The sequence below is a fragment of the Acanthopagrus latus genome, chromosome 24 (assembly GCF_904848185.1).
Source record: "Acanthopagrus latus isolate v.2019 chromosome 24, fAcaLat1.1, whole genome shotgun sequence".
NCBI lineage: Eukaryota > Metazoa > Chordata > Actinopteri > Spariformes > Sparidae > Acanthopagrus > Acanthopagrus latus.
In genome coordinates, this window is record NC_051062.1 from 12,609,114 (window position 1) to 12,636,237 (window position 27,124).

A 27,124-nucleotide genomic window follows, 5' to 3' on the forward strand; every position below is an offset into this window, starting at 1 on the left:
TACATTTTATGCTTCAAGATTCGATATAGTGTTTAACGAATAATATCTGCACACACTCAAAGGGGCTCAGCTTCTTCCATTACACACTCAAAGTACCTCAAAATTGTTCGTAAGCACGGTGTTTAAGTAAATGCACTTGCAGATTTTGATATTCCACCATCAGGTTTCGACATCGAACATCTATTAAGTCAGACGACAATCTGTTTTTCAGTGAAGTAGAAACAGGTCCACTAAACTTTTTTCACTCTGGGAACGTATACCGTCATCTAGTGTGTATGTTTAATGAGGCAAAGCCTCCACGAGAGAGGATACGCTTGTAACCCGTCTTATTTTTAGCCTTATTAAGTTCATTTGAGTGTGGGAACGCAGTGTCGAACACTTGTACGGTTTTCAAAGCAAACATTGGTTCGATCCCCTGGACTTTTACCTCTTCTTCTGGCAGAGCTAATTCCTGAAACCGCACGGTTCTGTTCTGCTAATGGTCCCAAAGAAAGAACCTGCTATTAAACATATGTTTATGTTCTGTTTTCTGCCGTCTGGATCCTTTTATATCTGCACTGCTGAAGAAAAACTGGTGTGAGTGTGAAGGACGATCTTTGAGTTGAAACCTTTTGATAAACTGATGGGTGGACAACAGAAGCAATTTTCACAATATGTTAAAAAACTGAAAACCCTCTGTTTTATGTTGGTTGCTGTGCATGTAAAATAACACTGAAAGGTCAAAGTCCAAGCCAACAAGAGCTCCTACAGAGAACGCTGCTCCTGAAGTACCTGAAACACCTGCTCCATAGCCCCGCCTCCAATTCTGTGACTTCCTGACATCACATCGCGTCACCATGTCACATTTGAATAATTTATGCTTATATTTAAAATAGTAATGAAGCCAACTGGTAGCTGAGGAGACAACGGAGCCGGCCAGAGATGTGATAAGTAGTGCTGGCTCAGACATGCATGAGCCGACCAATCAGAGGAGACTGGGGGCCTTAAAGAGACAGGAGTGTACATACAGCGCTGCATTACTGGACAGTATGAGTATTTCTGATGATTAAAGCATGTAAACGTATTCTAGTAGTAACCCAAAATACTTTTAATCGTCTAGATAAGATTGCAGCGGACCGCCAGCCGCTTATTGGATATATAGCAAAACACAGTGTTGGATTTATAGTGTGGGTGTGTGGTGGGAATCACGAGTGTTTATCAAGGAATCTGTCTGGTCTTCGGTCAAACAGCGTTCTCATGAGGAACTCAACATGGAGCTCATAACACGTCTGTTTGTATGTAGAGACACGGAGCAAAAAATGAGTCATAGATGCAGGAATTTCTGGATCAGCAGTCTCAGGTGTGGCCGTGTATTTCCAACTTCGCTGCAGAATCCACAACCTGATGGACAAAAACATGGTCCAAATGCTGCAAAAAAAAAAAGAGGTTAAAACAAGCTTCACTTTAAGCTTGAAGGACAAACTCAAATCTCTCATCCCAAACCCAGCGGACCCAGACTTTGGCCAGACTCCGTCCCAGATGAACAGACAATGACTCAGCGGCTTTTAACTCTGTGAGCAATCCCCCCTTTTTTTTTTTCTTTTTTCTCGAATCCACCTCGAATTGATTAATATACTTCCCATCATCAAACACCGGGGGTTTCCAGTCCACATATCTGGCCCGCGCTTCCAAGGGCAGCGGGGGGAGTGAAATGCAAACCGAAGCGTTTTGGCTCAAACGTGCAGCCAAATAAATAAAACATTGGAGGAGGGAGGCTCTCCCGGAGCTGTGGTATTCTCTCGCATACATGCAGTAATCTTGACAGACAGAGATTACCTTCATGCCCAAGGCCGGCGAAAACGTGTGCTCAGAGTCGGATGACAGCATAGTTTGACAAGATGTGGATGAAAGTGTGGAAATAATTCTGTGGGAACGATGGAGAGTTTTTATCCTCAGTGTTCGAGACCGTGAGTCCCGTTTTATTCCAGAGAAGATTATTAGGTCTGAGCTGATTTAAAGGTTCTGACAAAAGCAGATATTTGGTCTTGAATCTGTTATAAACGGACCGTTAATTTCGCTGTATTGTCATCTTCGACAGATGGGTTGAATTATGCGTTTTTAAACACTCGTCTCGAAGTCAAAGTACTTTCTCGTCTCTAAATATGTCGGGGAGTATGAGTGAAAGTGACACATTTAGCCCGGTAGATTTTAATCTACTTAACGTTGTGTCCAGTCACATTTATTTAGGAAGGCTTGTTGGCAGGCAGGTGTGTTCAGGTGTGTGTGTGTGTGTGTGTGTGTGTGTGTGTAGCAGTGTGGAGGAGTCGGCCAACTGCAGAGAAGCAGAAAAAGTGAGCATTTATGGATCATATATACCATTTTTATAATGTGATTACTCCTGCACAGACACGCAGACCGTACTGGTGGAGACTCGTCGGGATAACTGAATGAGCTGCTTTGTTTTTAGTGAGTTTTTGTGGAAAAAGAAGGGAAATATCTTAATGTGTTACATCACTGGACGGCTCAAGAAGGCTGGAGTTGTGAAAAATAATGCAAACAGGGATGTAGCGCCGTGAATATCTAAAAACTTTTGATTATGCGTCGAGTTGAAAATAAAAACGCAATGCTATTTACAGACCCTATCACATTGCATTATGGGAATTGTAGGACATTGGACTTTTGGTGTAAAACACAGCAACAAATCACGGGAAATTTACAAAAACACAGAAATTTGTGAAAGCACAAAGAATAGAAGATATAAACGTGTGTTTCCTTTGCGCCATTGACAGCTAGGCTAGCAGAGCTAACACGTAGCGGCAGTTAAGTTAATAACAGGAGAGGCTGAATGACTTATTATATAAAGTTACAAGAAACAAACTCTACCTGCCTTTTGGGGCGGTGTTATGGTAAATGTAGGACATAAATAACGCCACTGTTGGGCTAGTAATGGTAGGAAACCGTGGGTGCGCCAAGAAAAGTTAATTATCTCTCCTGGAAACAGTTAACATCCCAAACCGATCGTATCTCATCGTGTTAAAGAATGTAAAATACACTGCAACACTCCCAGAACCAGAGCTAGTCGAGTCATTTACTTCAGCCTGCAAATTATTGTCAAACAGTGAATTAGCCCGAGACGATTGCATCATACTTAAGAAAACATGAACACATTCCACACGCCAACATGTTTCCAGTGCAGCGACGGACAAAGCAAGAAAAAGGAGGCTTAAAGCTCAGACGGCAGCTGATTCGCCCTCGTGCAGTCCTGCTTCTTCTGTCCTAACGAGCACAGGAAATGTTGGTGAAGGCGGTTAGCGGCTAATGACCCTTTTCCTGCCGTATCACAATAATTGTCCTGACCTCACCTGAAGAGAAAACACGCGGTGACAACATGGATAAACAAGCGTTGTGTTGCGTGGCTCGACTGCTCTCCTGTGTTGTGTTTCCACAAGCTGAGAGGGTTCTTTATTTTAAAGTTTTATATTTTAAACCTCCGCCTGAACTGCTTTGTCTGTATGTTATCGAGCGAAATGGAAAAACAAAATGTGACAAAACTTGAAAGGGCCTCGTTCTGTGCCAGCAAATACATTTTTATCCTACAAGCACACGTGTAGTGTGGTTACTGCTCATCAGAAACAGATTTTTTTTTGTGATTTAAAGCTCTTTTAATGTAGCGAGACAGCCGCGACGGCGTCTCTGAACTCTGGTTTTCCGGATGGTTGAAAATGATCTCACACTGTGAACGATAAAACCTCATTAGCAAATGAAACGCGTCTGTAGGAAACCGTTATCACAGAGATGTTTTGAGATCAGTTGGAGGTACTAAAACAGCTACATATGCTTCAGTTTTGGGGTCAGGGCTCGCAGCTACACGTGTCAGCCATTTTTAATGTTATCAGTATTGTGTGTTTGTCCTGCCGAGGCGAGATTAGCCATGTTTTTCAGCTCCAGTTGTTTACTGCTAATGAGGAGACCATAGCATGCTGAAACAACAAAGTACAACAGCAAACGGCAAACGAATCAGAGCTGTTTATTCCTCCAGAAGGTCTGGCTCTGCACCCGACCCGGGTGCAGAGCCAGACCTTCTGAAGGAATAAACAGAGGAAGAAAAAACCCAAAGAGTTTTGGGTAATTTGTTCTGATCCCTCGCGGCTGAAATGCAATATTGTGGGTTTATGTTAAAAGCACAGCTTCGCCCGTGTTCAGCCTCACAGAGCTGCTGGCGGCGGCTTTAGATTTTACAGCCAATTAAGCTGCCTCATGATTTCACTCCGCTGCTATCTGTCAATCACTCGTGCCAGTTCCAGCGAGACACAGTCAAGAGCTCCGACGGAAAAGCAAGAGAGGCTAAATGATTTTCTTTGCGAGAGCCTTTCGCCAGGCCTTGTGCTTTTTCACGCAGCCTGCTGGCTTTGACGGAAGGGGATGAAGACGATCTGTCGTCTCGAGAACCTTTTTGTATCGCCGTCCCTCTGCCAAACTCTCAAACCGTCAACCAAAGATGGAGAGGAACACTGGAGTCTCGAAGCAAGGAGCCCTGAGACGACCGGATTAACAGCCAGACAGAAAAAATCCAGAGGTGGTCACGAGAGAAAGCAGCTTTAAGCAACTGGTTCCAGCAGGAATCATCAGGTTTGCTTGTTTCCCTGCGAGGAAGCGCTGCAGACGGCGCTGACGGACGTATGGCCTCCACTTTTTTCTCACCATATGGACGTTGTTGCCTGGAACACATACGCAGTTCTGCCTCATCGCATCAGGACCCATTAGCCCGACTCAGCCGACAGCTGTAACCGGTGTTCATCGTCTCGTGTGATGACATCATGTAAGTCGGGACCTGCATCCGAAGTCCTTTCTGGGCCAACATCTTTAAAGTGAAAGGACAAAAAGCAGACCCAGAATGCACCAGAGCTCTGTTAGCCATTTAGAAATTAGTCCGTGCGTACACTTCAAACTCAGGAGGCTTTTTTTTTTTTTTAACCTCACCAGCGAGTTGTAAGGAAATGTAAAGATGTCAAATTTCCACTTTGGCAAGCCACCAAACAGAGGTGTCAGAGAGGAAATCCCTCCATATACGCTTGATGTATGAACATGTTGGTATGCAGGAAATCCAGCAAGAGCTCATAAATCTCTCCACAAGGCTTCAGGGTTAGTCGAGGGTGTGTTTGATAGACGAGGAGTCAGAAGAACGGGACAAGATTTGTCGTCGCTGTCAAGGTTTGTCTGGTCGTCCGACAGTCTGAAGATAAGAACTGCATCACAAACAGAAATACTAAAGTAAAGGATCATTTGCCAAGTCGGTGGTCACATTTTACACAACCCCACTGATTTACAGATCGTAATGATAGCTGTGCTCGTGAATTAGATCATTGGCTCCAGTCTGAATTCTCACACTTCTCCAGCAATCTATAATGAAATGCCCGCATCCAAGTTTTTTTAACCACAGCGTATCAGCATAAAAACTTTTAATTGACAAGTTTTAACATTTTTCACAGCTGATCCTGTTTCCCACCTCCTCTCTGCTGCAGCTCAGTTCTTCCCTTTCTCTCCACCAAATAACCGAGAGGTAAACACGGGTGGAAAGAGGAAAGTCTGCATTTTTCAGAGTCGTTAGGTGACTTTATGAGACGTTCTCTCACAGGCCGATCCAATCGACGGCTAAAAAGAAAAAAAAAAAAAAAAAGTCAGGAATTCTGGGCAGAAACTAAGTGGAACTCGAATCTGTGGTGGCAGAAGTGGAGCCAGGGTTCAACGTCTCGTCTGAGGAAATGCACACTGAGCAAAAAATTTAAAAAATGCCCAAAACTTTGAGGCAACCAAATCAGGGTGGAGGATTTTATCTTTTACAGGCGTTCATCCTCCGATTAGTATTTATTACTTTAACGTAGGCGAACTCGTAACTTTTCCTCAAATCAACAACATTCCCATCAGCCTCAGCTGTACTTTTTGCTTGATGGTCAACATGGCAAACTTTGCTGTGAGATCTCTTGACCTAATGATCATGTTTATTTCAAGATAAAATCCTTCCTTGTTATACTCACAGCCACATTAGGACGTCATCGGCGTAAGTTACATCTCAAACGTCTTTCAAATAAGCAAACAGTTTGCTTCGCTGTAAGATTTATTTGTGCTATTTGGGAACTTAAGAGGCAAAAATCTTACATTTTGCATCGGAATTGTTTAGCTCTGCACTGTATAATTGTATACTACTGTATTTATCTACATGTTTGAGCACTGAGCTGACAGAACCAGTAGCAGAAGGTTAAAATACAGACTGATTTGACTTTATTCCCACAACCCTTCAGCAATCACGCCAGGAAAAGGAGTAAAAAGTTCTCCCATGAAGAGTTGATTATTTTTCCCAATGTCCACTTCACTTTGTCTCAGTGTTTCGTTGGTTTTGGAGAACAACATATTTCAAAATCCGTGCCCGTCGACGAATTATATTCACGACTGGATTCATCAAATTTCAGTCAATCACACGGAGGCCGTTTTGTAGCCGCTGCAACATTTTGAAATACGTTACGGCTGTTTGACAGGGTGCAGTCTTGGGTCTGAGGGAGATTCTTGTGGATAGTGCCAATTTTTTCGAAACCAAAAACTGGAGGAAACAATGTGGATGTCCGACAGACATCAAACTCTGTAAACAACACAAACCAAACTCGTGCTTTTGAAACAGCGAATCCATCTGTGGGTGTTGCTGATGACTCCGAGCCGCCAATCCCACGATGAAAGAAAGTTGATTGTGGAACAGGAAACGGGGAGTATTAAGAGTCGTTGCCAAGCTTGTCTGTAGCTTTTCCCTTTGCTGCGGCTGCTTGGCCTTGAGATCTAAGTCGCAGGTTAATAACTGCATGAACAGGAAGTCTGTACGCAGACAGGTATGAAGTCAGGGTTTCCACGCAGCGGACTGCTTGTTGTTCTCTCTAAAACAGTTCTGGATTTCATAAAAGTGAAAGTGATGACTGACAGTGAAAAATGAAGACGAGGTTCCAAAAAAAAAGTAGTAGATTGAAGGTAAGTGAAGGAAAATGAGTCTTTCTGTCCATGTTAGCTGAGCGGCGAGTGAAGTCATGACTATTTACACTGTAAATGACTTTAACAAGCACAAATTAATGGCGAATTTCAAGCACAAAGAAGCTGTCAGGAAAAATGGGTCCGGGTGGGAAACCAAAATGTTTTCTTTACAAGCAGCTCCTTCGTGGGGAGAACACGTTCAAGAAACTGAAATAGCAACACAAACAAAAACACAAAGAATAATTCCCTCAAATGTGAACCAGCTGTTCACAGTGTGAACGTCCGGCCCCTCGTCTCTGCTCGTTACTTCCACACAACGATGATTTTTTTTTGGACAAATCTTCTGGACGTTTCAAACAAAAAGCTCTGGGAAGGAGTCGCATTGAAGAGGTTGTGTTGCCAGATTGGGCCTTTTTTTTGTTCAACTGGGTGGATAAAAAAACATTTTACAAACTACTTTTTCCTCTCAAATGACAAAACGTTCGGCTATATTCCAAAACATTTTAAAAATGTGTCTACTTTATGACAACGGGGTGATTCTAGACTCAGATTGGGCGACTTTTTGTCAGTCCAATATGGCAACACTGTACTCTAAACTAGCCAATCTTTAGCTTAGCTTAGCTTAGCTCCTCTCATTTAGCCCTGGATTCGAACATTTAACTTTACTTTCCGTGGCTACTTTCCATCCTAGTGACTGATTTCAGATTTGCATTACGTCTAACATCATTTGTCAAACATTTAACTGAAAAACATTTTCTTGAATCATCTTTATTTTATTTTTTTTTAAGCCCAGCTAGCAAAGATATCAGTCAGTCCACTTTGGTCCAGACTCAGATATCACAAAGAATATTGGATTGGTTGCTGTGAAACTTGGTTCCCGGTCTCCAGAGGATGAATCTTAATGACTTTCTTGATCCTCTAAATATTGTTCTAGTGTTAGCATGTGCGGGAGTGTCCCAAAGCTATGGTAACCATCTAGACACCATCGTACTTTGTGTCTGATGCTGATTGCACATGTAAGCATCTCTAAACTAAGATGGTGGACGTGACTTCAGCTAAATGTCTGCATGTTAGCATGCTAATGTTAGCATTCAGCACGACTGTTTAGAGCTGCTAGCGCGATCGTTGACTCTTGGTTTTGACTGAGAACAAGAGACGAGCACCGAGAGTGTGTGAAAGACAGCAGAGTAAATACTCTCATCCATTCTGGCTTGAAGGTCCCTTCAGCGTCAGCGTCTACAGATCTGCTGAGGAAGACCGTCTAATGCCGGCGAAAGCTCCAGAACAGCCCTCTGAGCTGCAAAATGTTTGGTCAACTACTGTGTGTGCGCTGCGGTAGTCACGAAAACCTTCCCCTCTCAGCTTCGCTCTTGACCTCAGCCAAAACCAAAGCGAGACCCTGCCCTCAAATCTCCCTGCATGCAAAGAATGTGCCGAGAGGTCCAAGTCAAACGAGAATCTTCCTCCTCGTGATCTGTCGTCGGGCAGCTGATTGGGCTCCCTCTCTCTCTCTCTCTCTCTCTCTCTTCTCTGTGCCTCGGTTCAGTCTCTAATAACTTTCTAATGCTGCAAACACACAGCTCCAGGAGTGGTTTCTCTCTCTCTCTCTCTCTCTCACACACAGTTTTTTCCTCTCTACATGCACAGATCCAGCGCTTTCTCCTCTCTCTGGGCTTTTCGTGCAGCTCCACCCACCTGCAGATAAAAGCCAAACCCTGAGCAGAGCTGCTGCTCAGCGTCTGTCCCGGCACTGCTCACAGATCAGTGATCCTGCAGCAGCAGCAGCAGCAACACAAAGGTAAGTGATGCGTCACCACTGGCACAGCAGGACTTCGTGATGTTTTGGTTGGCATGTGTCGTCTTTTCAGCGAGGACTCATCATCTACCGAAGGCGTGATTGAGCTCATTGTTTGGGTTTTTTAATGTGTTTTTCTGGACACACTTTGGAAAAAAAAAAAGTTTACTTTTGGGAATGGCACGTGAGGGGGAAAAATAAAAAAGATCCTCGAGATACGACAGATTCATTTTCCTGACTTCCAAAAACTGTTTCATAAGAGCTCAGCCTCCTCCTTTTTCTGCAGATAGACAGTTTTCTTTTCCCCAAAATGCAAAGAAAATCCAAAAGGAGACACCTGGGAAGAATAAGTCCGGCTTAAGCTTGTTAAAATAAATGCACGGCAGCAGCATCTTGACAGGATTTAGCACTGGTTAATGGAATGTCATGACATTTTTAGAAATCTTAGTTGCACGTCTTTCAACACGGGAGGGAAGGAATCAGGCCGTTTTCCATCCAGAGCCGAAGAAAGGAAAAGGATTAAGTGTTAAGACGTTTTGTCGTTTTAAGTGTCTCATAAATTAGGATAAAGGGTTTTCAGAGAGGGGGAAGGTTTTCATGCAGCTGAGATGGAAAAGTTTGGGCTTTTTTTTTTTTCTACCTTAAACATCAGTAAGATTTGAGATTAACTGGCAGATTCTTTCGACCTCTTTATCCTCTTGATCATGTGCACCTGCCAAGAAACGCTCGGGAATCCCTCGCTTTTCACACCCGGCGTGGATTTATCGTGATGTTAAACACGTCCGCGGTGAAGCTGCTGGACTGTTTCCTGCCGGTTCTTTACCTGCATCCAAACCGCCTGACGAGCCGAGAGGCGATAATCCTCCTTTAACGCAAACTTTTTAACAGAACTGAGAAAAGAAAAGAAAAAACCCTCTCGTGCAGCTGTTTCTAATTTCTAACTCTCAGCTCTTGAGTGCCATTTAAAGTGATCCTGTTTTTCCTTACTTTGCAAAAAAAAAAAAACCTCCTAATTAGGGGGGGGAAATGTGGTAACACACATGGTTGAGGTTGAAACTAGTTGTACAATTAGCTGGCTGATAGTTTCTGATTGCTGTGCTGTGAACCCCCCCTGCTGCTCAGTGTTGTTGTGGATTTTTGTCAGCGGCACCGTGGAAACACACACACACACACACACACACACACACACACACAACACGGCTCGCTCTGCAGATGTGAGGAGGGTCAAGGAAGTTCACGTCGAGAGAACCTAGAGCTCCTTGACTTTGGGTTTAGCGGCGGGACATTTGGTGCACGACTCGTTGTTTTTGAGGAGGTTAAGGACGGTTTAGCGGCATCATCATCTGAACTGGGGTGTTTGCTTTGTGTTATTACCACTGCATGCTTCATGCAGGAAGAGGTTTGGAGTTACGTGTCCGGACTCACATTGCAAATTTCCATTTTTATGAAGCTCAGGTCAATCAGATGTGTTTTAATGAGGTTGAAGCTACCGGAGATTTAAAGTTTGGGGTCTGGGAATGAATAAATATTGTGTTGTGTGTTTTTGTGTCCAAGCGCCTGAGGCTTAGCTGGATCCTCTCATGTGAACTCTGAGTTTTGGCCACAGAGAGGCTTCACCTCTCCAAGTTCTTGCTGTCCAGTAGGAGAAAAATGTGATCCGGATCCCTTGAAAACCAATAAGCTTGTCAGGAATTGACTGGGTTTGCCATCTTTTTAATGAAACGTGAACAGTTATTGAGATCAAATGCTGATTAGTGAGCTTTAAAGGAGACATGTTGTTCTTATTTCGAGGCTCATTATTGGATTTTGGACTTTTGCTATAATAGGTTTACTCATTTAATCCTCATAAAAACACATCAGTTCCCTCATGCTGTCCAGAGTTGCAGCTCTGTGTTCCCCCCTTCGTCTGAAACGCTCTGTTTTTAGCTCCTGTCTCTTTAAGACCCAAGAATACCTTCTGATTGGTCGGTTCACACAGGCCTGAGCCCGCACCACTTGCAACAGCAAGCTGCTTGTTCAGCAACAACAGGAGTGAGGATATCTCCCAAAATGTTAAACAGACAAATATTTAAATTAAGTCATTATAAATCAGTTGTTTAAAGGTGAAAAAAGAAATCTTCACTGTAGCTTCCAGCTAAAAGTGTTAGTGTTGGCTCGACCGTGCAAAGACGGGGATATATTACATCTTTTCAAATCAATTTGTGATCTCAGGGCTTCTGGAGAATTCTTGACGGGCTGAAAGGAGCAATTTAACGTTTTTTTTTCAGTGTTTTTTTCCTGTTTTAAAACAAGTCCCCGTCTACTCCAACTGTTTAAGATGACGCTGTTCTGCTGTGACGCTCCAGAAATGTTTGCTTGACTGCAAAACTTCACCGAATTTACATCAACTTGGGGGCGAGATGGATCATTTTTGGAGTGAACTGTTGCTTTAACCATTAATAACAGGTAACAGTCTTTTCGAAGCACAATATCTACTTTTATTTGTTGGCTTGCTGCGCTGTGGTTGCTTTCACTTACTTCCATCACAGAGGGAAACTGGAAGCTGCAAGCAAACTCGTGTCAGAGCCGTAAAGTTTTAACCTCCAGACTGTGCAGGAGAACATGTGCAGACGCTTCTGTCAGCAGCCTGCGACTTCATAAATTTGCGACTCTGTTAACGTCTCTCGGCAGCGTTTTCTCCAGCCGGCTCGCTCTCAGACTCCTTTTCACCGTTCTCACCTACTGAACAGGAAGTGTTTATGCAGCTCAGAGGGAATGTGTCTCTTGATCCCTCAGCTGCGAGCCTCTGTGATTCGAGGCCATGTGTCCAGCTGCTTCGCCTGCTACCGTGCGGAGCGAAATGTCTCAAACTATGAAGCATAAATCACTTTCAGGTTCGCTGCGTTTCTCCGCAAGCGATTAATCTCCCACATTAGCCGCCGCCGTGATCCGTTTCGCTTCCCTTTGTGTGCGACAAGTGGCAGCTTGGTTTTTCAAAAACACCACTCTTTGAACTGTGCAGATTTATTGCAAAGTATCTTATCTAAACTCCTAAGTAGACGGAGTCGTAGTTCTTATTATCCCTCGTAAATACTCCGTTGCAAAAACATCTGGACAGTAGCAGAAGGGAGGATTGGAGTGGCGTGTTTTTACAGTGTGACTGTGTGACACATTAAGATCTCCGGGACTGTCGTCGTATCCTTTTTCTGTCACAGGTCGGTCCGTGCACGCATGTTTGCAGCGAGGCCCCCGAATGATCCCGGGGCCATTTTTTTATGATCTCCAGAAATCAATATGTGTGTGGAGAAAGTTTGCAAAAGCAGACAACGGAAAACCCTCCGTGACGGATCGCTTGAACACTACGCAGAGTTACGACTGGAGAGACGCTCTGGGGAAGCCATCATCAAAGTGAAATTGGGAGCAATAGCCTCTTTCAAAGCAACGTATAATCACCACAAGACTTTTTTTTTTAGTATTCGACTGCTCTCGCGCTCCAATTGTCACCAATCACAGCTCCTCTGGAAGGTTTCGTTCGCCCCACTTCGCTCTGTATTCTTTGACGTCTGGCGTGTTGCGTGTGTCGTCTTTTGCGATGTTGGAAACCTTTCCGAGGTTATTTGTGGTCAGTTTGCGATGGAGCTTTTTTCTTTCATCAGGTTTCATTGGCAGCTCCGGAGGAAGTGTTCAGATGTAAGTGGGCTAAAAATGCTCCATTACGAGTTGAAGTTCAGAGGACAGTAAAAGTGTTTTTGTATATTACATTATTAGATTGTTGCAGAGTTTTACAGTTACAGCTGCTCAACATTTATATACGTTGAGGTGCAGGTCAGTCCGGCGGTTTCCAGCCGAGGTGTGAGGTCTCCTCCACATGGACTCAGCAAATGGTGTCTGAAAAACAATGTCTAATGTCTTTTGACACGTGAATGTCAGAGAGTCCACATATAGAAGTGACACGTGACCTTCTAATGGGCCAATCACAGCCACGTGTGAATCCATCATATGTAGTTTATTGAAAAAGCGGTTGTGACTCCGGGTTTGTGTGGTTCTGTTCCATCTCCATCGAGCTGAAGACAGATTCTAATCTATGTTTCAGGTAAATGCCGCCTTGATATTGTTGCCACGGTGACAAAGGTCACCTGACTTTGTCATCTCCTGCAAATCCAAAACACATAAACTGCACGAAAAGCTTAAATGCTCAAACACAACCTGCAAAATGTCCTTAAAAGTCTGGTGCTGTTTACACGCCGCCCCGTGAAATCACGTTGGCGGCGGCGTCCGTTGATTAATTGGCCTGAGAGAAGAAAGAAAAGACACCAAACGTCTGTTTATTTTCCTGAAATATCAAATGAATTCACATCGTTGGACCTCAAACGGTCGTTTAAATGAAACCATGTGAGACACTGCGAGTGGAAATCAGACATTTTTTTAAAAAGGGCAAAATCTGAGTTTTTGGCTGATTCACACTGGAAACAGACTTTGGACTTGAAGCTTCTGCTCCACTGAAATAAAACAATTAAGCACTTCAGGAAAATGTGGCGGAGTAAAAAGGTAAAACATCACCGCTGAGACGCAGCTTCGAAGTATAAAACAGGGTCGAAATTGCACTTAAATACATGCACTTTGTTACTCTCCACTCACTGGAGAGAGTCAGAACCAGCAGACAGGACACAGCGTGCGGCCCGTTGCACAGCGCTGGAGGTTCTGTTCAGATTTACACAGTACACAAAATCTATTTATGCAGCTGCAAGCGGCAGAATTCCCCGCTGGAGTCTGTGGTTTAAAGCGTAGTATAAAACCATCAGATCTGATTATCGGCCAAACGTTGTTATTGCCTATAAAAATAATCATTCGCTAGCGGTAGTGTCCCTTCGAGAGCCAGTTCAAATATGAGAGGGGGGAAAAAGAAAAAAAAAGAAAACCCACACAAGGGTCCGAAAACTTGGACGGGCCTGGAAAAAAACCTTGAGAGTGTTTCCTTCCTGCTGCGCGAGCCGGTGGAACATGTCGTGTTGAAACAGTGGAGCAGATTCTTCCCACCCTCGCTTCCCATCGCAAAAAAACATTTTATAACTCCTGTGAAAGAAACCTAAAGTGCTCCTTTAGTGCTGCATCGCTATTAATGCTCTCCACCGACACCAGATACTCTGTTCTGACAGAACTCAAAGCTAATAGGAAAATAATTCCCCCTCCCGCTGCCGGTCCCCGCCTGAAATGAAAATTGCGGCCAGACATCGGGTGAGTTGTGGTTCCCCGAAGCAGCAGGAGAGGGAAAATCTGTCAATGAGAGGAGCGGGGAGGGAGGTGTCGCTGCGATTATGTGCATGTACGGACGTCAAAAGGATGCTACTTCCTCTTGCGGTCGCCTCGCGTTAAAACCGAGGCTCCTCGACCCGCCTGGAGGTCGGCTGACCCCTCCGCCTCCGGCCTTCGCTCTGCAAACACATCGAGTAGGTGTGAAGGAATGCTGAAATCTGCTCGGATCCCGGCGATGTTCCCCTTCCCTTCCCCCTCGAGACACGCTGGGCTGTGGCGGGAAAACGTTCCCCGATGATTGAGGCGGGATAAATCACCTGCTCGGAGACAGAAAGGGCAGCGAGCGCAGGGAAGGAAAACAGCTCCGGGTCCAGAATGAACTCCAAATATGACTTGTGGTCTGCGAGGATATAATGCACCGAGAGGCTGCTGGTGCTGGAAATATGGTGGGCGTGATCCACCGAAACCAAAACGTCCGGTATTAATAACACACAACACATCGATAAATCTGAGAGGACGAGCATGTTTAAATCACAGAAAATATAATGTTCACTAGGATGACTTGATCTCTTTACTGCCGCTCAAAGCACATTGAGTATAGAGGCCAATTTCTGCCAGTTAGAAAGAGGAAGAAGAGATGAAAACTTGGTCGTATGAGGCAAAAAGTCAAAGCTATGAGATAAAGAATTGAAATTATGAGGTAAAAAGTGAAAATTATACATTCAATTGTCAAAATTATGAGACAAAGAGTCAAAGTTATTGGTTAAAAGTTTAAATCTATAGTTAAAAAGTAATAAAATTAGATAAAAAGCAAAAATTATGGGAAAAACATCAAACCTATTCAATAAAAAGTTCAAAATTCAAAATTACTAGATAAAAAGTAAATATATGAGACAAATTTATGGGATAAAAATTCGAAATTATGAGTTAAAAAGTCAAAATATGAGACAAAATATGATGCTCATGAGACAAAATTCAAAATCATGAGATAAATAGTCAAAAAAAAATAGATAGTAAGTCACATTTATGAGTCAAAAAAGTAAAAATATGAGACAAAGACTGAAAGTTACGATACAAAATGTTAAGGTTATGAGATTAAAAGTCTGTTATGATGTAAATCAAGCCTAATTTTTATTGTTACTTTTAACTGGCAGTAAATTGACTTTTATCCTCCATCACACAGACTGATGGAAGTATTGATGAGTCGAAACCTAAATGTTGAAAATGGAGTTTGGCGCCCCCTGCTGGCCTCGTCTGAAGTGTTATTGTCTTCCTCTGACTCAGCTGTAGATAAACATACACACAGTAAACTGATTTAAACTGTTTATCAAGGTTATAAACAGGGCTGGAACTCCAAATATATTTAATTATTTGTCGTTAAATTCATGGAAAATAAGCAAATCTTCACATCTCAGAAGCTGGAAGCCGGAGCTGTTCAGCATTTCTGCCTGAAAAATTAATCAAAACTGACAAATTTACGACCGAGATGGTGGAGTGTTTTTCATATGAAGGTTAGGTTAGAACAGCAACAACACACACACACTCAAAGACACACACACACACACTCAGGTGCATTCCCCAGATGTCGTCTTGGCGCTCGAGCTCCCTCCTGTCAGCTGATCGTTGCATTCCTCTGTGTGTGTGTGTGTGTGTGTGTGTGTGTGTGTGTGTGTGTGTGTGTGTGTGTGTGTGTGTGTGTGAATAAAGCCTTTCACACTGTGCTGACAACAGTTGCATGTTTTCTGCATTATTATTCGGCTGGTAAAAATATCACCAGGGTTTATTTTCGACCCGTAAATTCAGCAGGTTTGTAGCAGCGGTCGGTCGGCAGTAAAAGAGAACAACATCTGTATTGTTCTTGGGTTTCGCCACTGCTCAGGTGATACAGAGGGGTCAGCCAGTAATTGTAGGGTTGCTGGTTCAATCCCATCGCTGCTTATCATAAATTACTTACGTCTATGGTGAGAGAGAATAAGTCAGTTTTGAACAAAAGCACGTTTTTGGTGATCGTGACAATGAGTCAGTGGATTTGACTCATAACTGTGTTGTTATCTGTTGTTTTGGACGTGATTTGAGATGCAACACTTGAGTATTTTCATTTTCTGCGCCTGCGCACTTTTAAATTGTGTACTTTTTCCTGTTTTAGACCAATTGTACAAAATATAATCACTAAAGAAATTAAGATGCATGCAGCTGGATAAAGATAAGAGGTACAAACATGACTGCATCAATGATTATAATCTGATAATTTCATATAGGGCCGTTATTCTGTACTTTTTTTGTATTTTAAGTGTATTTTAATGGTAATAATTTAACGCTTTTTAGTGTAAATACAATGTTTTGTAGAAAAGTATATTAAAAAAAAGGCTATTTTCATAATGAATATTTGAATTGACCCACAGTTATTAACATTTAACATTTTTCTGCATTTCGTTATCAGTTTACAAAACATGCTGATGCTAGGCTACTTAGCTACCTAGCTAGCCACTCAGTTATGACAACCATCCACAACAACAGAAGGCTAATGTTCAAGTTTGTTGCCTAGTATTTGTCATTTTCCGTAGTAAATTTGCCAAAACGCGGCCTGTATCTTTCTTTATAGCAACATTTGGCTGCTCAGCTACTCGGCTAGCTGACAAACGTTCAACCATCCACAACAACATTAGCCTATTTTTAGCTTGCAAGCTAATGTTTGCTAGTTATGAATCAGGGTAGATACCGTATGCTGTTAGGAATATCTGAAATATCATGAAAGGCTGAAATGCAATAAATACTTTTTGAGATCAAAAGAATAACAGCACAGATTAACTTTGAATCAACGCCAAAATAAAGTTTGTTAGCACACCGTGACCGTAAATCATTGTAGCGCGCTCTCAGATGTTTTCATTTCGGTACAATGACAGTTTGTCCTGCAGCGCTGTTCGCCGCCCGCTCTTATTGTGAAAGAACAACCCTCTGCAATCTGTTTAAAACACAAAAGCCAGGCCTGACCACAAGCAATTAAGACTGGCACCCGTATCTGTAAGCAATGACATGCCTCTGTTCCCCAGTGTTTGTTTATTGAGCGGCAGAGTCGCCCATCTGGAATCGGTCGCGAGGGGGAACACGGAGCAGAAATGGAAATTTGATTATTTTCAAAGCCAAGCTGGAGGTGATAAAAGACTTGTGGCTCATCACCAAGCGGAGCCGGCTGTGGTTGTAAGTGTTGGCAGCGAGGTTCAGAGGGACCAGCATCCATCCTGCAGGCTTTGTTGCATGGGATTGTCATCAGGCGAGGGTTTTGGGGGGGGGGGAGGTGTCTGAGGAGTTTTCATCCAAGTTGAGACATGAAAGCGAGAAAGTCGTGCAAAAAAAATGAAGCTTTGTTCGGTCTCTGTTGAGATGTGAGGAGGACACAGTGGGAGTCAAGGGTGTCAAGTCGAGATATTTATTGTGGAGACGTTCAAACACAAACACACACAGCGGGGTTTTCTAGCTGCCAATGAAGTGAGACCAACACCGTGGAAGCCTCTCACGCTTTAGTCTTACGAGCTCAACCACTCAGTTGTGGTTTAGGAGCTTCTATGTCCACCCTGTGGCCTGCAACAGCCAATAAGAACCACTCCTTGTCCAACCTGAGTCACTTACACGAACCCCCAACTGTCCTGTTTAGTCTTCTTGGTCCATTATCAACGTGACTTTTGCGTTTGTGTCCTTTTTTTATATTTTCCACCCCTGACCCTCAAACATCCTGAGTCCACCTCTGCTGTTTTGGGTGCATTTGTGGAAAAAAAAGAGAAACGTATCTTTTCCTTTTCATTTGACACCAAGTGAATGCATAAACGTCCAATCCCTCAGTGAAATCTCAAATGTTTATGTTCCACCTGACCCTGTGAGAACTTCACTACAGCCCGCGTGATGGAAAACAGAAATAAAGCAGAACCGGATAACTTTATTTGTTGCCATGCAGCGTGCTCAAAAGCTAAATAGACAGACATGTAATGTCCGTATAACTCAATACTTTTCATTCTGCGGTTCAGACATCCTATTAGACTGTCTGGAAACCAAAAGATGACTGATGATACGGACATCCTGTAATCAAAGCCCCTCTCTTCAAAGTAATTGGTAGCTACATTTGAGTAAATAGCATATTTTTGCTTTCTCATGTAAGAAGCACTCAGGCGGACTGTTGGATGGAAAAATTAAAGCACAAATACCGTGAAATCGTTCCAGTTATTTCACCGCTGTTGAGTCAAAACAACCTCCGTGTTTGTGTATTTGATGGCGAAGCCAAGCGGAGATTGGTCACTTGGCAGCGGGACGCAATAACACAGCATGTTTTTGAGAGGCTGGATGTTGAGACAGTTTTGCGGGTGCTGCTCTTATTACTTTATTACACCGTTCTCACAAGATTCAATGTGCAAAACTGTCCATCCACAATGTGTCCATACTCCAAATTAAGGGCTCAAAGTTTGGAATTTGAATTACTGAACTTAATAATGGGGCACATAGTGACTTTATCATAGCATCAGATCATCGTGTGCATCTTTGAAATGTGTTGTTTTAATGGTGCTTGCACATTAAAACCATCTAAATATCTAATCCAGGCATGTAATCAGGTTAATGATGTTAATATAGACAACAGCTGGAAACATTTACAGAGATTTCATGTTTATGACAGACATCATGTTGGTCTGATTAACTGTCCACACCCCTTGAAACAATATGGCGTCACTGAACAATAATCTTTTTTTTTTTAATGTTTACACAGATTCGATGGTGTAATTTCCACTGAGGATGCGTGGACGTATCCACCCATCCTCAGATCTCCGTCCCACCTCACTTTTATTCTTTCTGGTTGAACTTTGTTCTCTGACTGTCCGGCTGCCAGAATTCAAAATGTGAGACGATCGTTGGCTTTTGCAGTGCGACAGAAGCTGCCCGAACTCTTAAGTGAAGGTTGTTTGGATGATATTTGAAAGGAACACCAGCTGACACAAACCGAGCCTGAAAAAGCCTTTATATAAGTCATAAATCTACAGTGTATATATGCAGTTTGTATATGAAATGTTCTGAATGGTGTTTCACGTTGGCAACTTGCAGAAAGCATTTTTATTTTTCATTCCATCGTGTCCAATCCAAAGTCACTGAAAAAAGGAATCAGCTGTCATCTGCTTAGAAGTGCTTTTTGGTGCACACAAAGAGAACAAGTGAACGCTCCTGGAGTATTTTTATCCGACGTGATAGATAACCAAAGTTTAACTGAAAGTCAAAACACAAAACAGTGACTCACAACACAGCAAACCCATCTCCATGTGTCTCTAAAACATTCAGACAGGTGAATTTCTGCTGCGGCCAACTTCCTAAATGTTTCGATCTCTGTTCCTCCCTCAGCTCATCCACTAAACAGAGTTTGGCGTGTTTTTTGTCTGCTGCGACCCCGTTAGTCCCGGAGTCTGACACCTCCGTGGAGGTCGGAGGCAACATGTGTTTCAGAGTCCGGCCTCTTTGTTTTGCTGACATATTGTTTTTGCGGAGGTCGTCTCGTTTCCTCGCCAAAGCATGTGTTCCCTCTTTGCCTGCAGAGAAGAGGTCGCACTGTGGGGAGAACAAGAGGTTTTGTCTAGCGTGACGATCAGTTCAGCATCTTCGTGGGTGATATCATGTTCAATTTAGAGGATCAATATGTGGGGATCAGCCCCATGGTGGTTTTATATCTGGAAAACATGTCTGACAAATTCACTCCAGCACTGGAGTAGTAGAAAAAAACTGTTTAGTCTGGATGTAATAGTTGTAGTTGGCGCTGAAACACAAGTTTTAGTCAGTTGATGAGCTGTTTTCAATTACGTTGTCACATTTTCTGAACAGAAATGTAAAAACACACAGTTGGTTGTTTTTTATTTGACATCTTTTTGACCCTTTGCATCACCTCCACACTTCGTCTGCTTTATTTTACAAGTACGTTTTAGAATGACTTTCGACTTACCTTCCTATTTTTCACTGCTACATATTAGTACTTCCTAAGAAATTGTCTTACATTTAACATTCCAGCGGCTGTTGTCATGAAGCCGATGAACAGTGAAGCAGATCAGAGGTCAGTGCCAGACTGTTGGGTGGACAGTCTGCAGGCTCTGTCCATGGTCCTGGATCTGTACATTGTCTTTACCATCTTTTACTCTGAGAGTCTGTTTGCGTCAGTCACACTTCAGTCTGTCATATGAGGTCACTTTATATTTACTGAATTAACACATAGTCCCCTTTTGTGTGGTCAAAATATGGTTTTATTTATTTCTCATCATTTTAAGGAGTTTATAAACTGCATGAATGAGTCGATGACGTGTGAGAAAAAACCCCATTTGACTGATATTATTGTTGAAAGTGTTGCTTCATTTATTTTCCTCCCTACTATTCACACTTTTAGTTTAATTTGTCTGTATACATATGTATTTATTTAGGGATTCAAGATTCAGAACTACAAAACTGTACATTAAAATCTGTTTGACGTGCAATTTTAAGGTCATGATTTGATCCAATTTAAACATTTTTCTCTTGACTCATAAAACCAATAAATCATTGAAAAACTTTTTAAAAAGACTGAACTGTTTAGCACTTTTTTGTGGCAAGTTTTGATTTAAAATTGAACTTGACATCCCTGATATCTTGCAAATATTCAAATTCTTAAATATAAACTCATTATTTTTAGCTTTTTTCTTTGCACCAGATGACGTACTCTACACAATGGGCTGGAGTAGATCGGAACCTGAGGAGAGGATTGTGTTGCTAGTTGCACATTGAAAAGAAAAAGCTCTATATTTTACTTCTAAAGCTATTACAAAACTAGCCACAAGACAACCAAACACCAGATAAACTGACTTTCATAGCATTAGACCTGTCACTCATGAAGCAGAGCATGTTTCATACTGATATTCAGCTTCCAGACAGGCTGCAAAGACACCGTTTTATGATTTTACTCTTCTGTTACATTTATTTTTAATATCCCCGTCCCTGAATTCCTCAAGCAAAGAGGTGCGTCTCAGCATAACTGTATGCAGGCCAAAGTATGTCTACCAGGTGGAGATGGCAGCTTTGTGTTACAAACCCCAGGCCTCCGCGAAAGGTCACCACCTGACATTCATCGAAGCTGACATTCATATTTTCACAGGGCCCAGCAGGACTGCAGCTAACACCTGGCTGGATCCTGTGCATGGCCACCGTCCCGCTCACGCTCCTGGAAGAGTCCCAGAAAAGCAGCGTAAAGTGAGGAGAGACTGGAGGAAGGAGGCCGGAGGGAGCGACAAGCTGCAGTTTAGAGAGGAGGAAAAATCTGAAAGTGAGAGAATCTGTCACACTGCACTCAAAACACGATACACCAGATTATAAAGGTGAATCTGTGTGTTTATTCTGTTAAAATCTACTTTAAAGTACAAAAATAGAGTTTATGTAGATGTGTATATGATGTTATGAGCAGCAGCTGCAGTCATTAACTTTCTTGATGGCTACTGATGAACAGGGTTTAGTTAGAAATTTTAACATCTTTAGTCCCAGCTCCAACCACCAAAGACCAACCAAACCCCACACAACTTTTTTACAAATTACCAATATAATTGTTTGGTAAACTAAATTACTGACTGGGTGTCACAAGTTATAATTACAACAAAATCCCAAGTACAGTCGATAAGAAATTCATCATATTTATCTTTAATTGTGTGAGTTGTTTATGAGGGTTATAGTTCAAACTGTGCTACAGTGATTATTCCTAATTCCTTCCCTCAAAACCAACCACCAAGACAACAGCAGCGACCAATCAAACTCCATGCAATTTTCAGTGAATTGCAGGAGGTTGATTTTATTGATCCTGATGTCTCTTACACTAATCAATTTCGCACTTATACGTTCTGTCATTACACCATATACCTTCTCACACTGATGCCAATGTGCCCACACAAAACTACACAGATTATAATTCATGTGCTAATAATAATCTACACTTATCATATGCAACCTGAATTAGTTTGCTTTCTTTAGATAATTGCTCCGAAAAATGTACGCAAGTTTTATTTCAATTATTTCAGCTCTCCAATAACTTTGATGTCTTTGGGACCGTTTCAGGACGCACAAATACCACAGCGGGTAAAAACATACACTCAGCCATCGCCGTTTATTTTCACACCGAGCTTTTGGCAGCACTTTGCCAATCTCTTTAGCGCAGACATGTTTAAAGGATTAAGGATTATGTTCAGAGGTGACCACGTCCCCTGCGGGGCCTCTTAATTGCGATATATATGTTTTAGCAGCGTGTGCTGTATGTAATTCACTTCAAGGATATGAGGCTCTGAGGCTTTTACACAGTATGTTTGAATAGATGTGTAAACAGTGGGGAGGAAGGACGAGAGGGTGAGCGCCCGGAGTCAGGCGGTGGAAGGTTTTTCTTTCTTTTCTGGTTTGACCGCAGTGGGTTTCATAAGACCCACTCTGTGTGTGTGTGTGTGTGTGTGTGTGTGTGTGTGTGTGTGTGTGTGTGTGTGTGTGTGTGTGTGTGTTGGCGCTTGAAATAATTTCTTGACTCGACTGCAGGATGGAAGAGCACAGCCTGCTGGTCGTGGGCCAACATGATGGCTGACTCTCTGATTTGATGGCACATAGATGGTATACTGTAACTGTATATTTCAGTGCTGTATCTTAATGACCACAGGGCTTCAAGTGGCAAGAGAATGGACATGAGTGACCATTTAAAGGTCTAGTGTGAAGACTTTTATTGGGATCTATTGGCAGAAGTGGTATTTGATATTTGTAGGTGTCCATAACTGTATGATTGCCAGAAAGTAAGAACCATTGTGAAGAAGTTATGAAAAATGTAACCTAGTTGTGGTGGAAATGCAAATCCTTGCTGCGCCAAATGAAACCAAGTAAGGCCAGGCTGGAAGTTGTATAAAACGTGGTAAAAATGACAAAAGGGTAGTCTGTTGGATGCAATCTAAAGGTTCGCCACCAGATGCCACCAAATCCCACATACTGAAGGTTTTTACTGAAGTGGCACTTTTTATGCTGTTGATGATGATGTCATAGTGATGTCCCCAGGGTCATCTTGGCTTTGCCAGACAGACTTTATTACACAACTGAAGGTGTGTTGTTGTGAAAGATGTCAGCCTATGCCAGGTAAAACAAAATACACTGTCCCATTGCATTATGGGAAATGTAGGATCTAATGGTTTTTAACTTCCTTCATAGAATTTATTTAAAAGTCGTGACCAGATGCACCTTTACAAGATGCATTTGAATAATATTATTTTTCCATTAGTTCTCCATGACAAAGAGACGTTTATAAAGACACTGCATTACCTTTTTAACTTATTTATTTCTCCACTGCAGAAAATGGTGGCTGTCCCCCTCCATTCTTTCTATCTGCTCATCACAGTGTTCCTGCTATGTTTACTACACTTTGCCCATGGCGGGGCATATTATGGACATAAACAACCACCTCAACAACACCAGCCCTTGCCACAGTACAATGATGGATTTCCTCAGCAACAGTTTATGGGGAATGAGATGCCACACCTGCCTTACGGCAAAGAAGGCCCATCATTGCCTCAGTATGGGAAAGAGCTTCCTCACCTGCCCTTGCAAATGGGCAAAGAGAGGCTGCTGACTGATAGCAAAGGTGAGATCAACATTTTTGTCAACTATGTTGTTCTTGATGCTTGAGTTGATAAAAAGACAATGCTAAAAAATGACTAATTAAGTAACATTATCTATATATACCATTATTAGGAATGTTTTATTTAAATGTTCATATAAACTCACTGGTGGCCTTGATATGTCAGCTGAGAATATCCGCACCATCTGTGATTGATGTATGTTCCTGATCAGTGTTGATTGATTTAGTAAATCTTCACTTCTCCCTCCCTCCTTTTACAGGACAAACATTCCCCAGAGGGGCTAAAGGTCCACCTCCCCCTAGTCCTGGTGGAGAAGGTCTCAGAGAGGGACCTCAAGGAGTTCAGGGCCCCCCGGGACCACCAGGACCACCAGGACCACAAGGCCCCTCGGGGCAACCAGGCCAAGGATTGCCAGGATTGCCAGGAAAACCAGGGCCTCCTGGTCCTCAAGGCTACCCAGGAATCGGAAAACCTGGCATGCCAGGATTGCCAGGAAAACCTGGAGGACCTGGATTATCAGGACCAAAAGGTGACCTTGGTCCTAATGGTGGTGAAGGACCAACTGGACTTCCTGGGCCTCCAGGGCTCCCAGGCCCTCCTGGATTACCTGGGATATCGAAACCTGGAGGTCAGGGGCTGCCCGGACAGGGAGGTCATCGAGGAGAGCCTGGCCAAAAAGGTCCACCAGGGCTTCCTGGTCCTCCAGGCCCTAAGGGGGAGACAGGACTTGGTCTACCTGGTTTGCCAGGTTTAAAAGGACCTAGCGGACCACCAGGCCCACCTGGAAATGCCGGCATCCCTGGGGTTGGCAAACCTGGCCTTAATGGTCTCCCTGGACAGCCAGGGATACCAGGAAAGCCTGGTCCTCCTGGAGAGCCAGGAATGGCAGGGCAACCAGGTGAAAGTGGTCAACCAGGAGCACCAGGCTTACCAGGAATTGGAAAACCAGGAATAGATGGTGTCAGAGGGCAACCAGGAATGTCTGGAGGTAAAGGGGAACCAGGCCCTCCTGGTTTACCAGGGGGTCCAGGCTTACCAGGCTATGGTAAACCAGGGTTTCCTGGACCTAAGGGTCACAAGGGGCATGCTGGTCTCCCTGGACCTCCAGGTCTTAAAGGTGATAAAGGTCACGGAGGTCTTCCTGGGGTTATCGGCCCCACTGGACCTAGTGGTATGCCTGGCCCACCTGGTCCAATAGGACCTCCAGGTAGTCTTGGCTTCCCAGGGCAAAAGGGAGAAGATGGTTTAATGGGATCAAAAGGATATCCTGGAGTTAAGGGTGAATTAGGGCCTCCAGGTCTTCCAGGACAGCCTGGTTTATCAGGAGTAGATGGACAACCAGGACAAAGAGGTTTTCAAGGGCCCATTGGCCCCAAAGGAGAACCTGGAATGAGGGGTTTACCTGGTGCCCCTGGCAGTGTAGGAATATCTGGACCAAGAGGAGAGAGTGGACAACCTGGAGAAAAAGGCCACCAGGGACCACAGGGTATCCCAGGGCTTACAGGACCAGGGGGACCAATTGGACCTCCTGGGCTACCAGGACCGAAAGGCGAATCAGGTGTGCATGGTGCACCTGGCTATCCTGGTGAAGGAAAGCCAGGAGTCCCTGGTCAAATTGGTCCTCAAGGTAAACCTGGTCCAAGTGGCCCCGCTGGACTTCCCGGGCCACCAGGACGACCCGGACCCCCCGGTCCTCCAGGACTACCTGCTACATCTCCTGACCTTGGACAGATCCTTCCCGTATCCGGCCCACACAATAGCCAAAAACAGGTGTACAAAAAGAATGGAGGGGACATAAGTGGAAATGGCCCAGAGATGCCTGCGTTCACGGCTAAGCTCACAAATCCATTCCCTCCTGTTGGCTCCCCTGTCATCTTTGACAAACTCCTTCACAATGGCAATCAGGACTACAATCCCCAAACTGGCATTTTCACTTGTAGCGTACCAGGGATCTACTACTTTGCTTACCATGTCCACTGCAAAGGAGGTAATGTGTGGGTGGCACTGATGAAGAACAATGAACCGGTCATGTACACATATGATGAATACAAAAAGGGCTTGCTGGATCAGGCATCAGGGAGTGCTGTACTCCCGTTACGACATGGAGATACTGTGCATATACAGCTGCCATCCGACCAGGCTGCAGGACTTTATGCTGGTCAATATGTCCACTCCACATTTTCTGGGTACTTATTGTACCCAATGTAAGGAATGTGTACAAACAAAGGTGATTGTAATGACTTACTGAAGGCAAATTTACCATACTTTCGGTAAAACTACTGCAGTCTCAAAGGTACAGTTCAAGAAGGTCAAGTGAAATGGTTTACAATGAGTGCTGGAAGATAATCTTGTTTGTTTTATATAGTAGCAACATACTTCATTGTATTTACATCAAGCAATGGAGTCTGAGTCATTGGCTACGATATGTAAGAAGCAAAGTTTCTTGTGAGGGTTCTGAGTAGGGGAGAACAGAGATAAAATAAAAAATAAAATAAAAAAACACATACTACCAAATATTTCAGTTGTCTTAATAATGTCATAATTCTTGTATGTTTACATTGTGCATTTATTCGTATATCCGTCCACACACAATATATCATGACATGGCTGGAATAATTCCTGGAACAATGAGACTATATGTTGCAGAATTGTATTCACATTTTCACTAATTTACGCTTTACAGTTATATACTGTATACTGGGCACATAAGAGGATACTAGAACATTGTACAATGCATTTAGTCACAACTTTTTGACAAAGCAGCTTTTAAACGGCTAAATCTGAAATTAAAACAAGTGGGTGATTTTTTAAAATCCACTTTCATATGGTTTTTACACATTTCAGTCCAGAATGGAACAAAAAAACACCTTTTGCAGTTTTGTCCAGAATTTATCCACAAAATCTTTTATTTGCTTTTGACAGTTTGGTGTCACGATTTGTCCTGTTTTTTTTGTAATAGATATGAATTCTTTGAAAGGTTTTTGTCAATTTGTCAGTATTCTCTGTAATTTATTTGTTTGACTACTGATTACTTGTGTTAATTTCTTTGTATTAACAGTAAAATACATTCAAAAATGCAGAACACAACCTAGACAAATATTCAAAAATGTATTCTCACTCATACCCGTTCATACCACCAAGTTTTAGCTTTTATTATTTTGTGCTTTATTTCTTCAAACTGTGGATGTGCAATTTTGTGTTTTGGGGGGTTTGTTTGCTTTACTTTGGACAATGGTGCACAGCATTAAATGGTAAACTGTGCCTAAAATATGTGAATTTTGATTTGTTTTCTTTGTTGCTTTTGTTAGATAATGGTTTAATAAAGAAACAGAAACATGTGCCTTGACTTGAATTTCATTGTTGTCACACTTTGCTTCCAACGTTATTTGTCTACTGCATGAAATGAACATTATTACATTAAAAATAAAATCACTGTTCCTTTTCAACATCAGGTCAAAAGTCAAACCTGCAG

General features: G+C 42.9%; 1 protein-coding gene and 1 long non-coding RNA gene across 8 annotated transcripts; one reads left to right on the forward strand and one right to left on the reverse strand.

The window, feature by feature from the left end:
- Nucleotides 1-4,152: 4,152 nt before the first annotated feature.
- Nucleotides 4,153-5,609, reverse strand: LOC119015333. The gene is made up of 3 exons (XR_005073306.1): nt 5,486-5,609; nt 4,960-5,225; nt 4,153-4,840 (listed from the first exon to the last, which is right to left on the reverse strand). It is a non-coding gene; the product is annotated as an uncharacterized LOC119015333 (long non-coding RNA).
- A 368-nt stretch (nt 5,610-5,977) lies between these two features.
- col8a1b (collagen, type VIII, alpha 1b) lies at nt 5,978-26,990 on the forward strand. Of its 7 annotated transcripts, none has more exons than XM_037091043.1 (5): nt 5,978-8,788; nt 21,159-21,326; nt 22,069-22,126; nt 23,366-23,654; nt 23,912-25,860. In XM_037091043.1, exons 3-5 carry the CDS (start codon nt 22,085-22,087, stop codon nt 25,858-25,860), a joined length of 2,280 nt encoding a protein of 759 aa, XP_036946938.1. In that variant the 5' UTR covers nt 5,978-8,788; nt 21,159-21,326; nt 22,069-22,084. The 7 variants fall into 7 exon arrangements, with proteins under 7 accessions (XP_036946938.1, XP_036946941.1, XP_036946936.1 ...); XM_037091041.1 differs by lacking the exon at nt 5,978-8,788 and adding an exon at nt 12,899-14,495; XM_037091042.1 differs by lacking the exon at nt 5,978-8,788 and adding an exon at nt 12,899-13,312.
- Nucleotides 26,991-27,124: the final 134 nt, after the last annotated feature.

Excerpts from the sequence above, each read along its gene's own strand:
- col8a1b (XM_037091043.1), top strand. The coding sequence starts at position 22,085 with ATGTCTTTGGGACCGTTTCAGGACGCACAAATACCACAGCGG. Across the intron at positions 22,127-23,365 it reads ACGCACAAATACCACAGCGG|AAAATGGTGGCTGTCCCCCT; the intron begins GTAAAAACATAC and ends TCTCCACTGCAG. Across the intron at positions 23,655-23,911 it reads GCTGCTGACTGATAGCAAAG|GACAAACATTCCCCAGAGGG; the intron begins GTGAGATCAACA and ends CTCCTTTTACAG.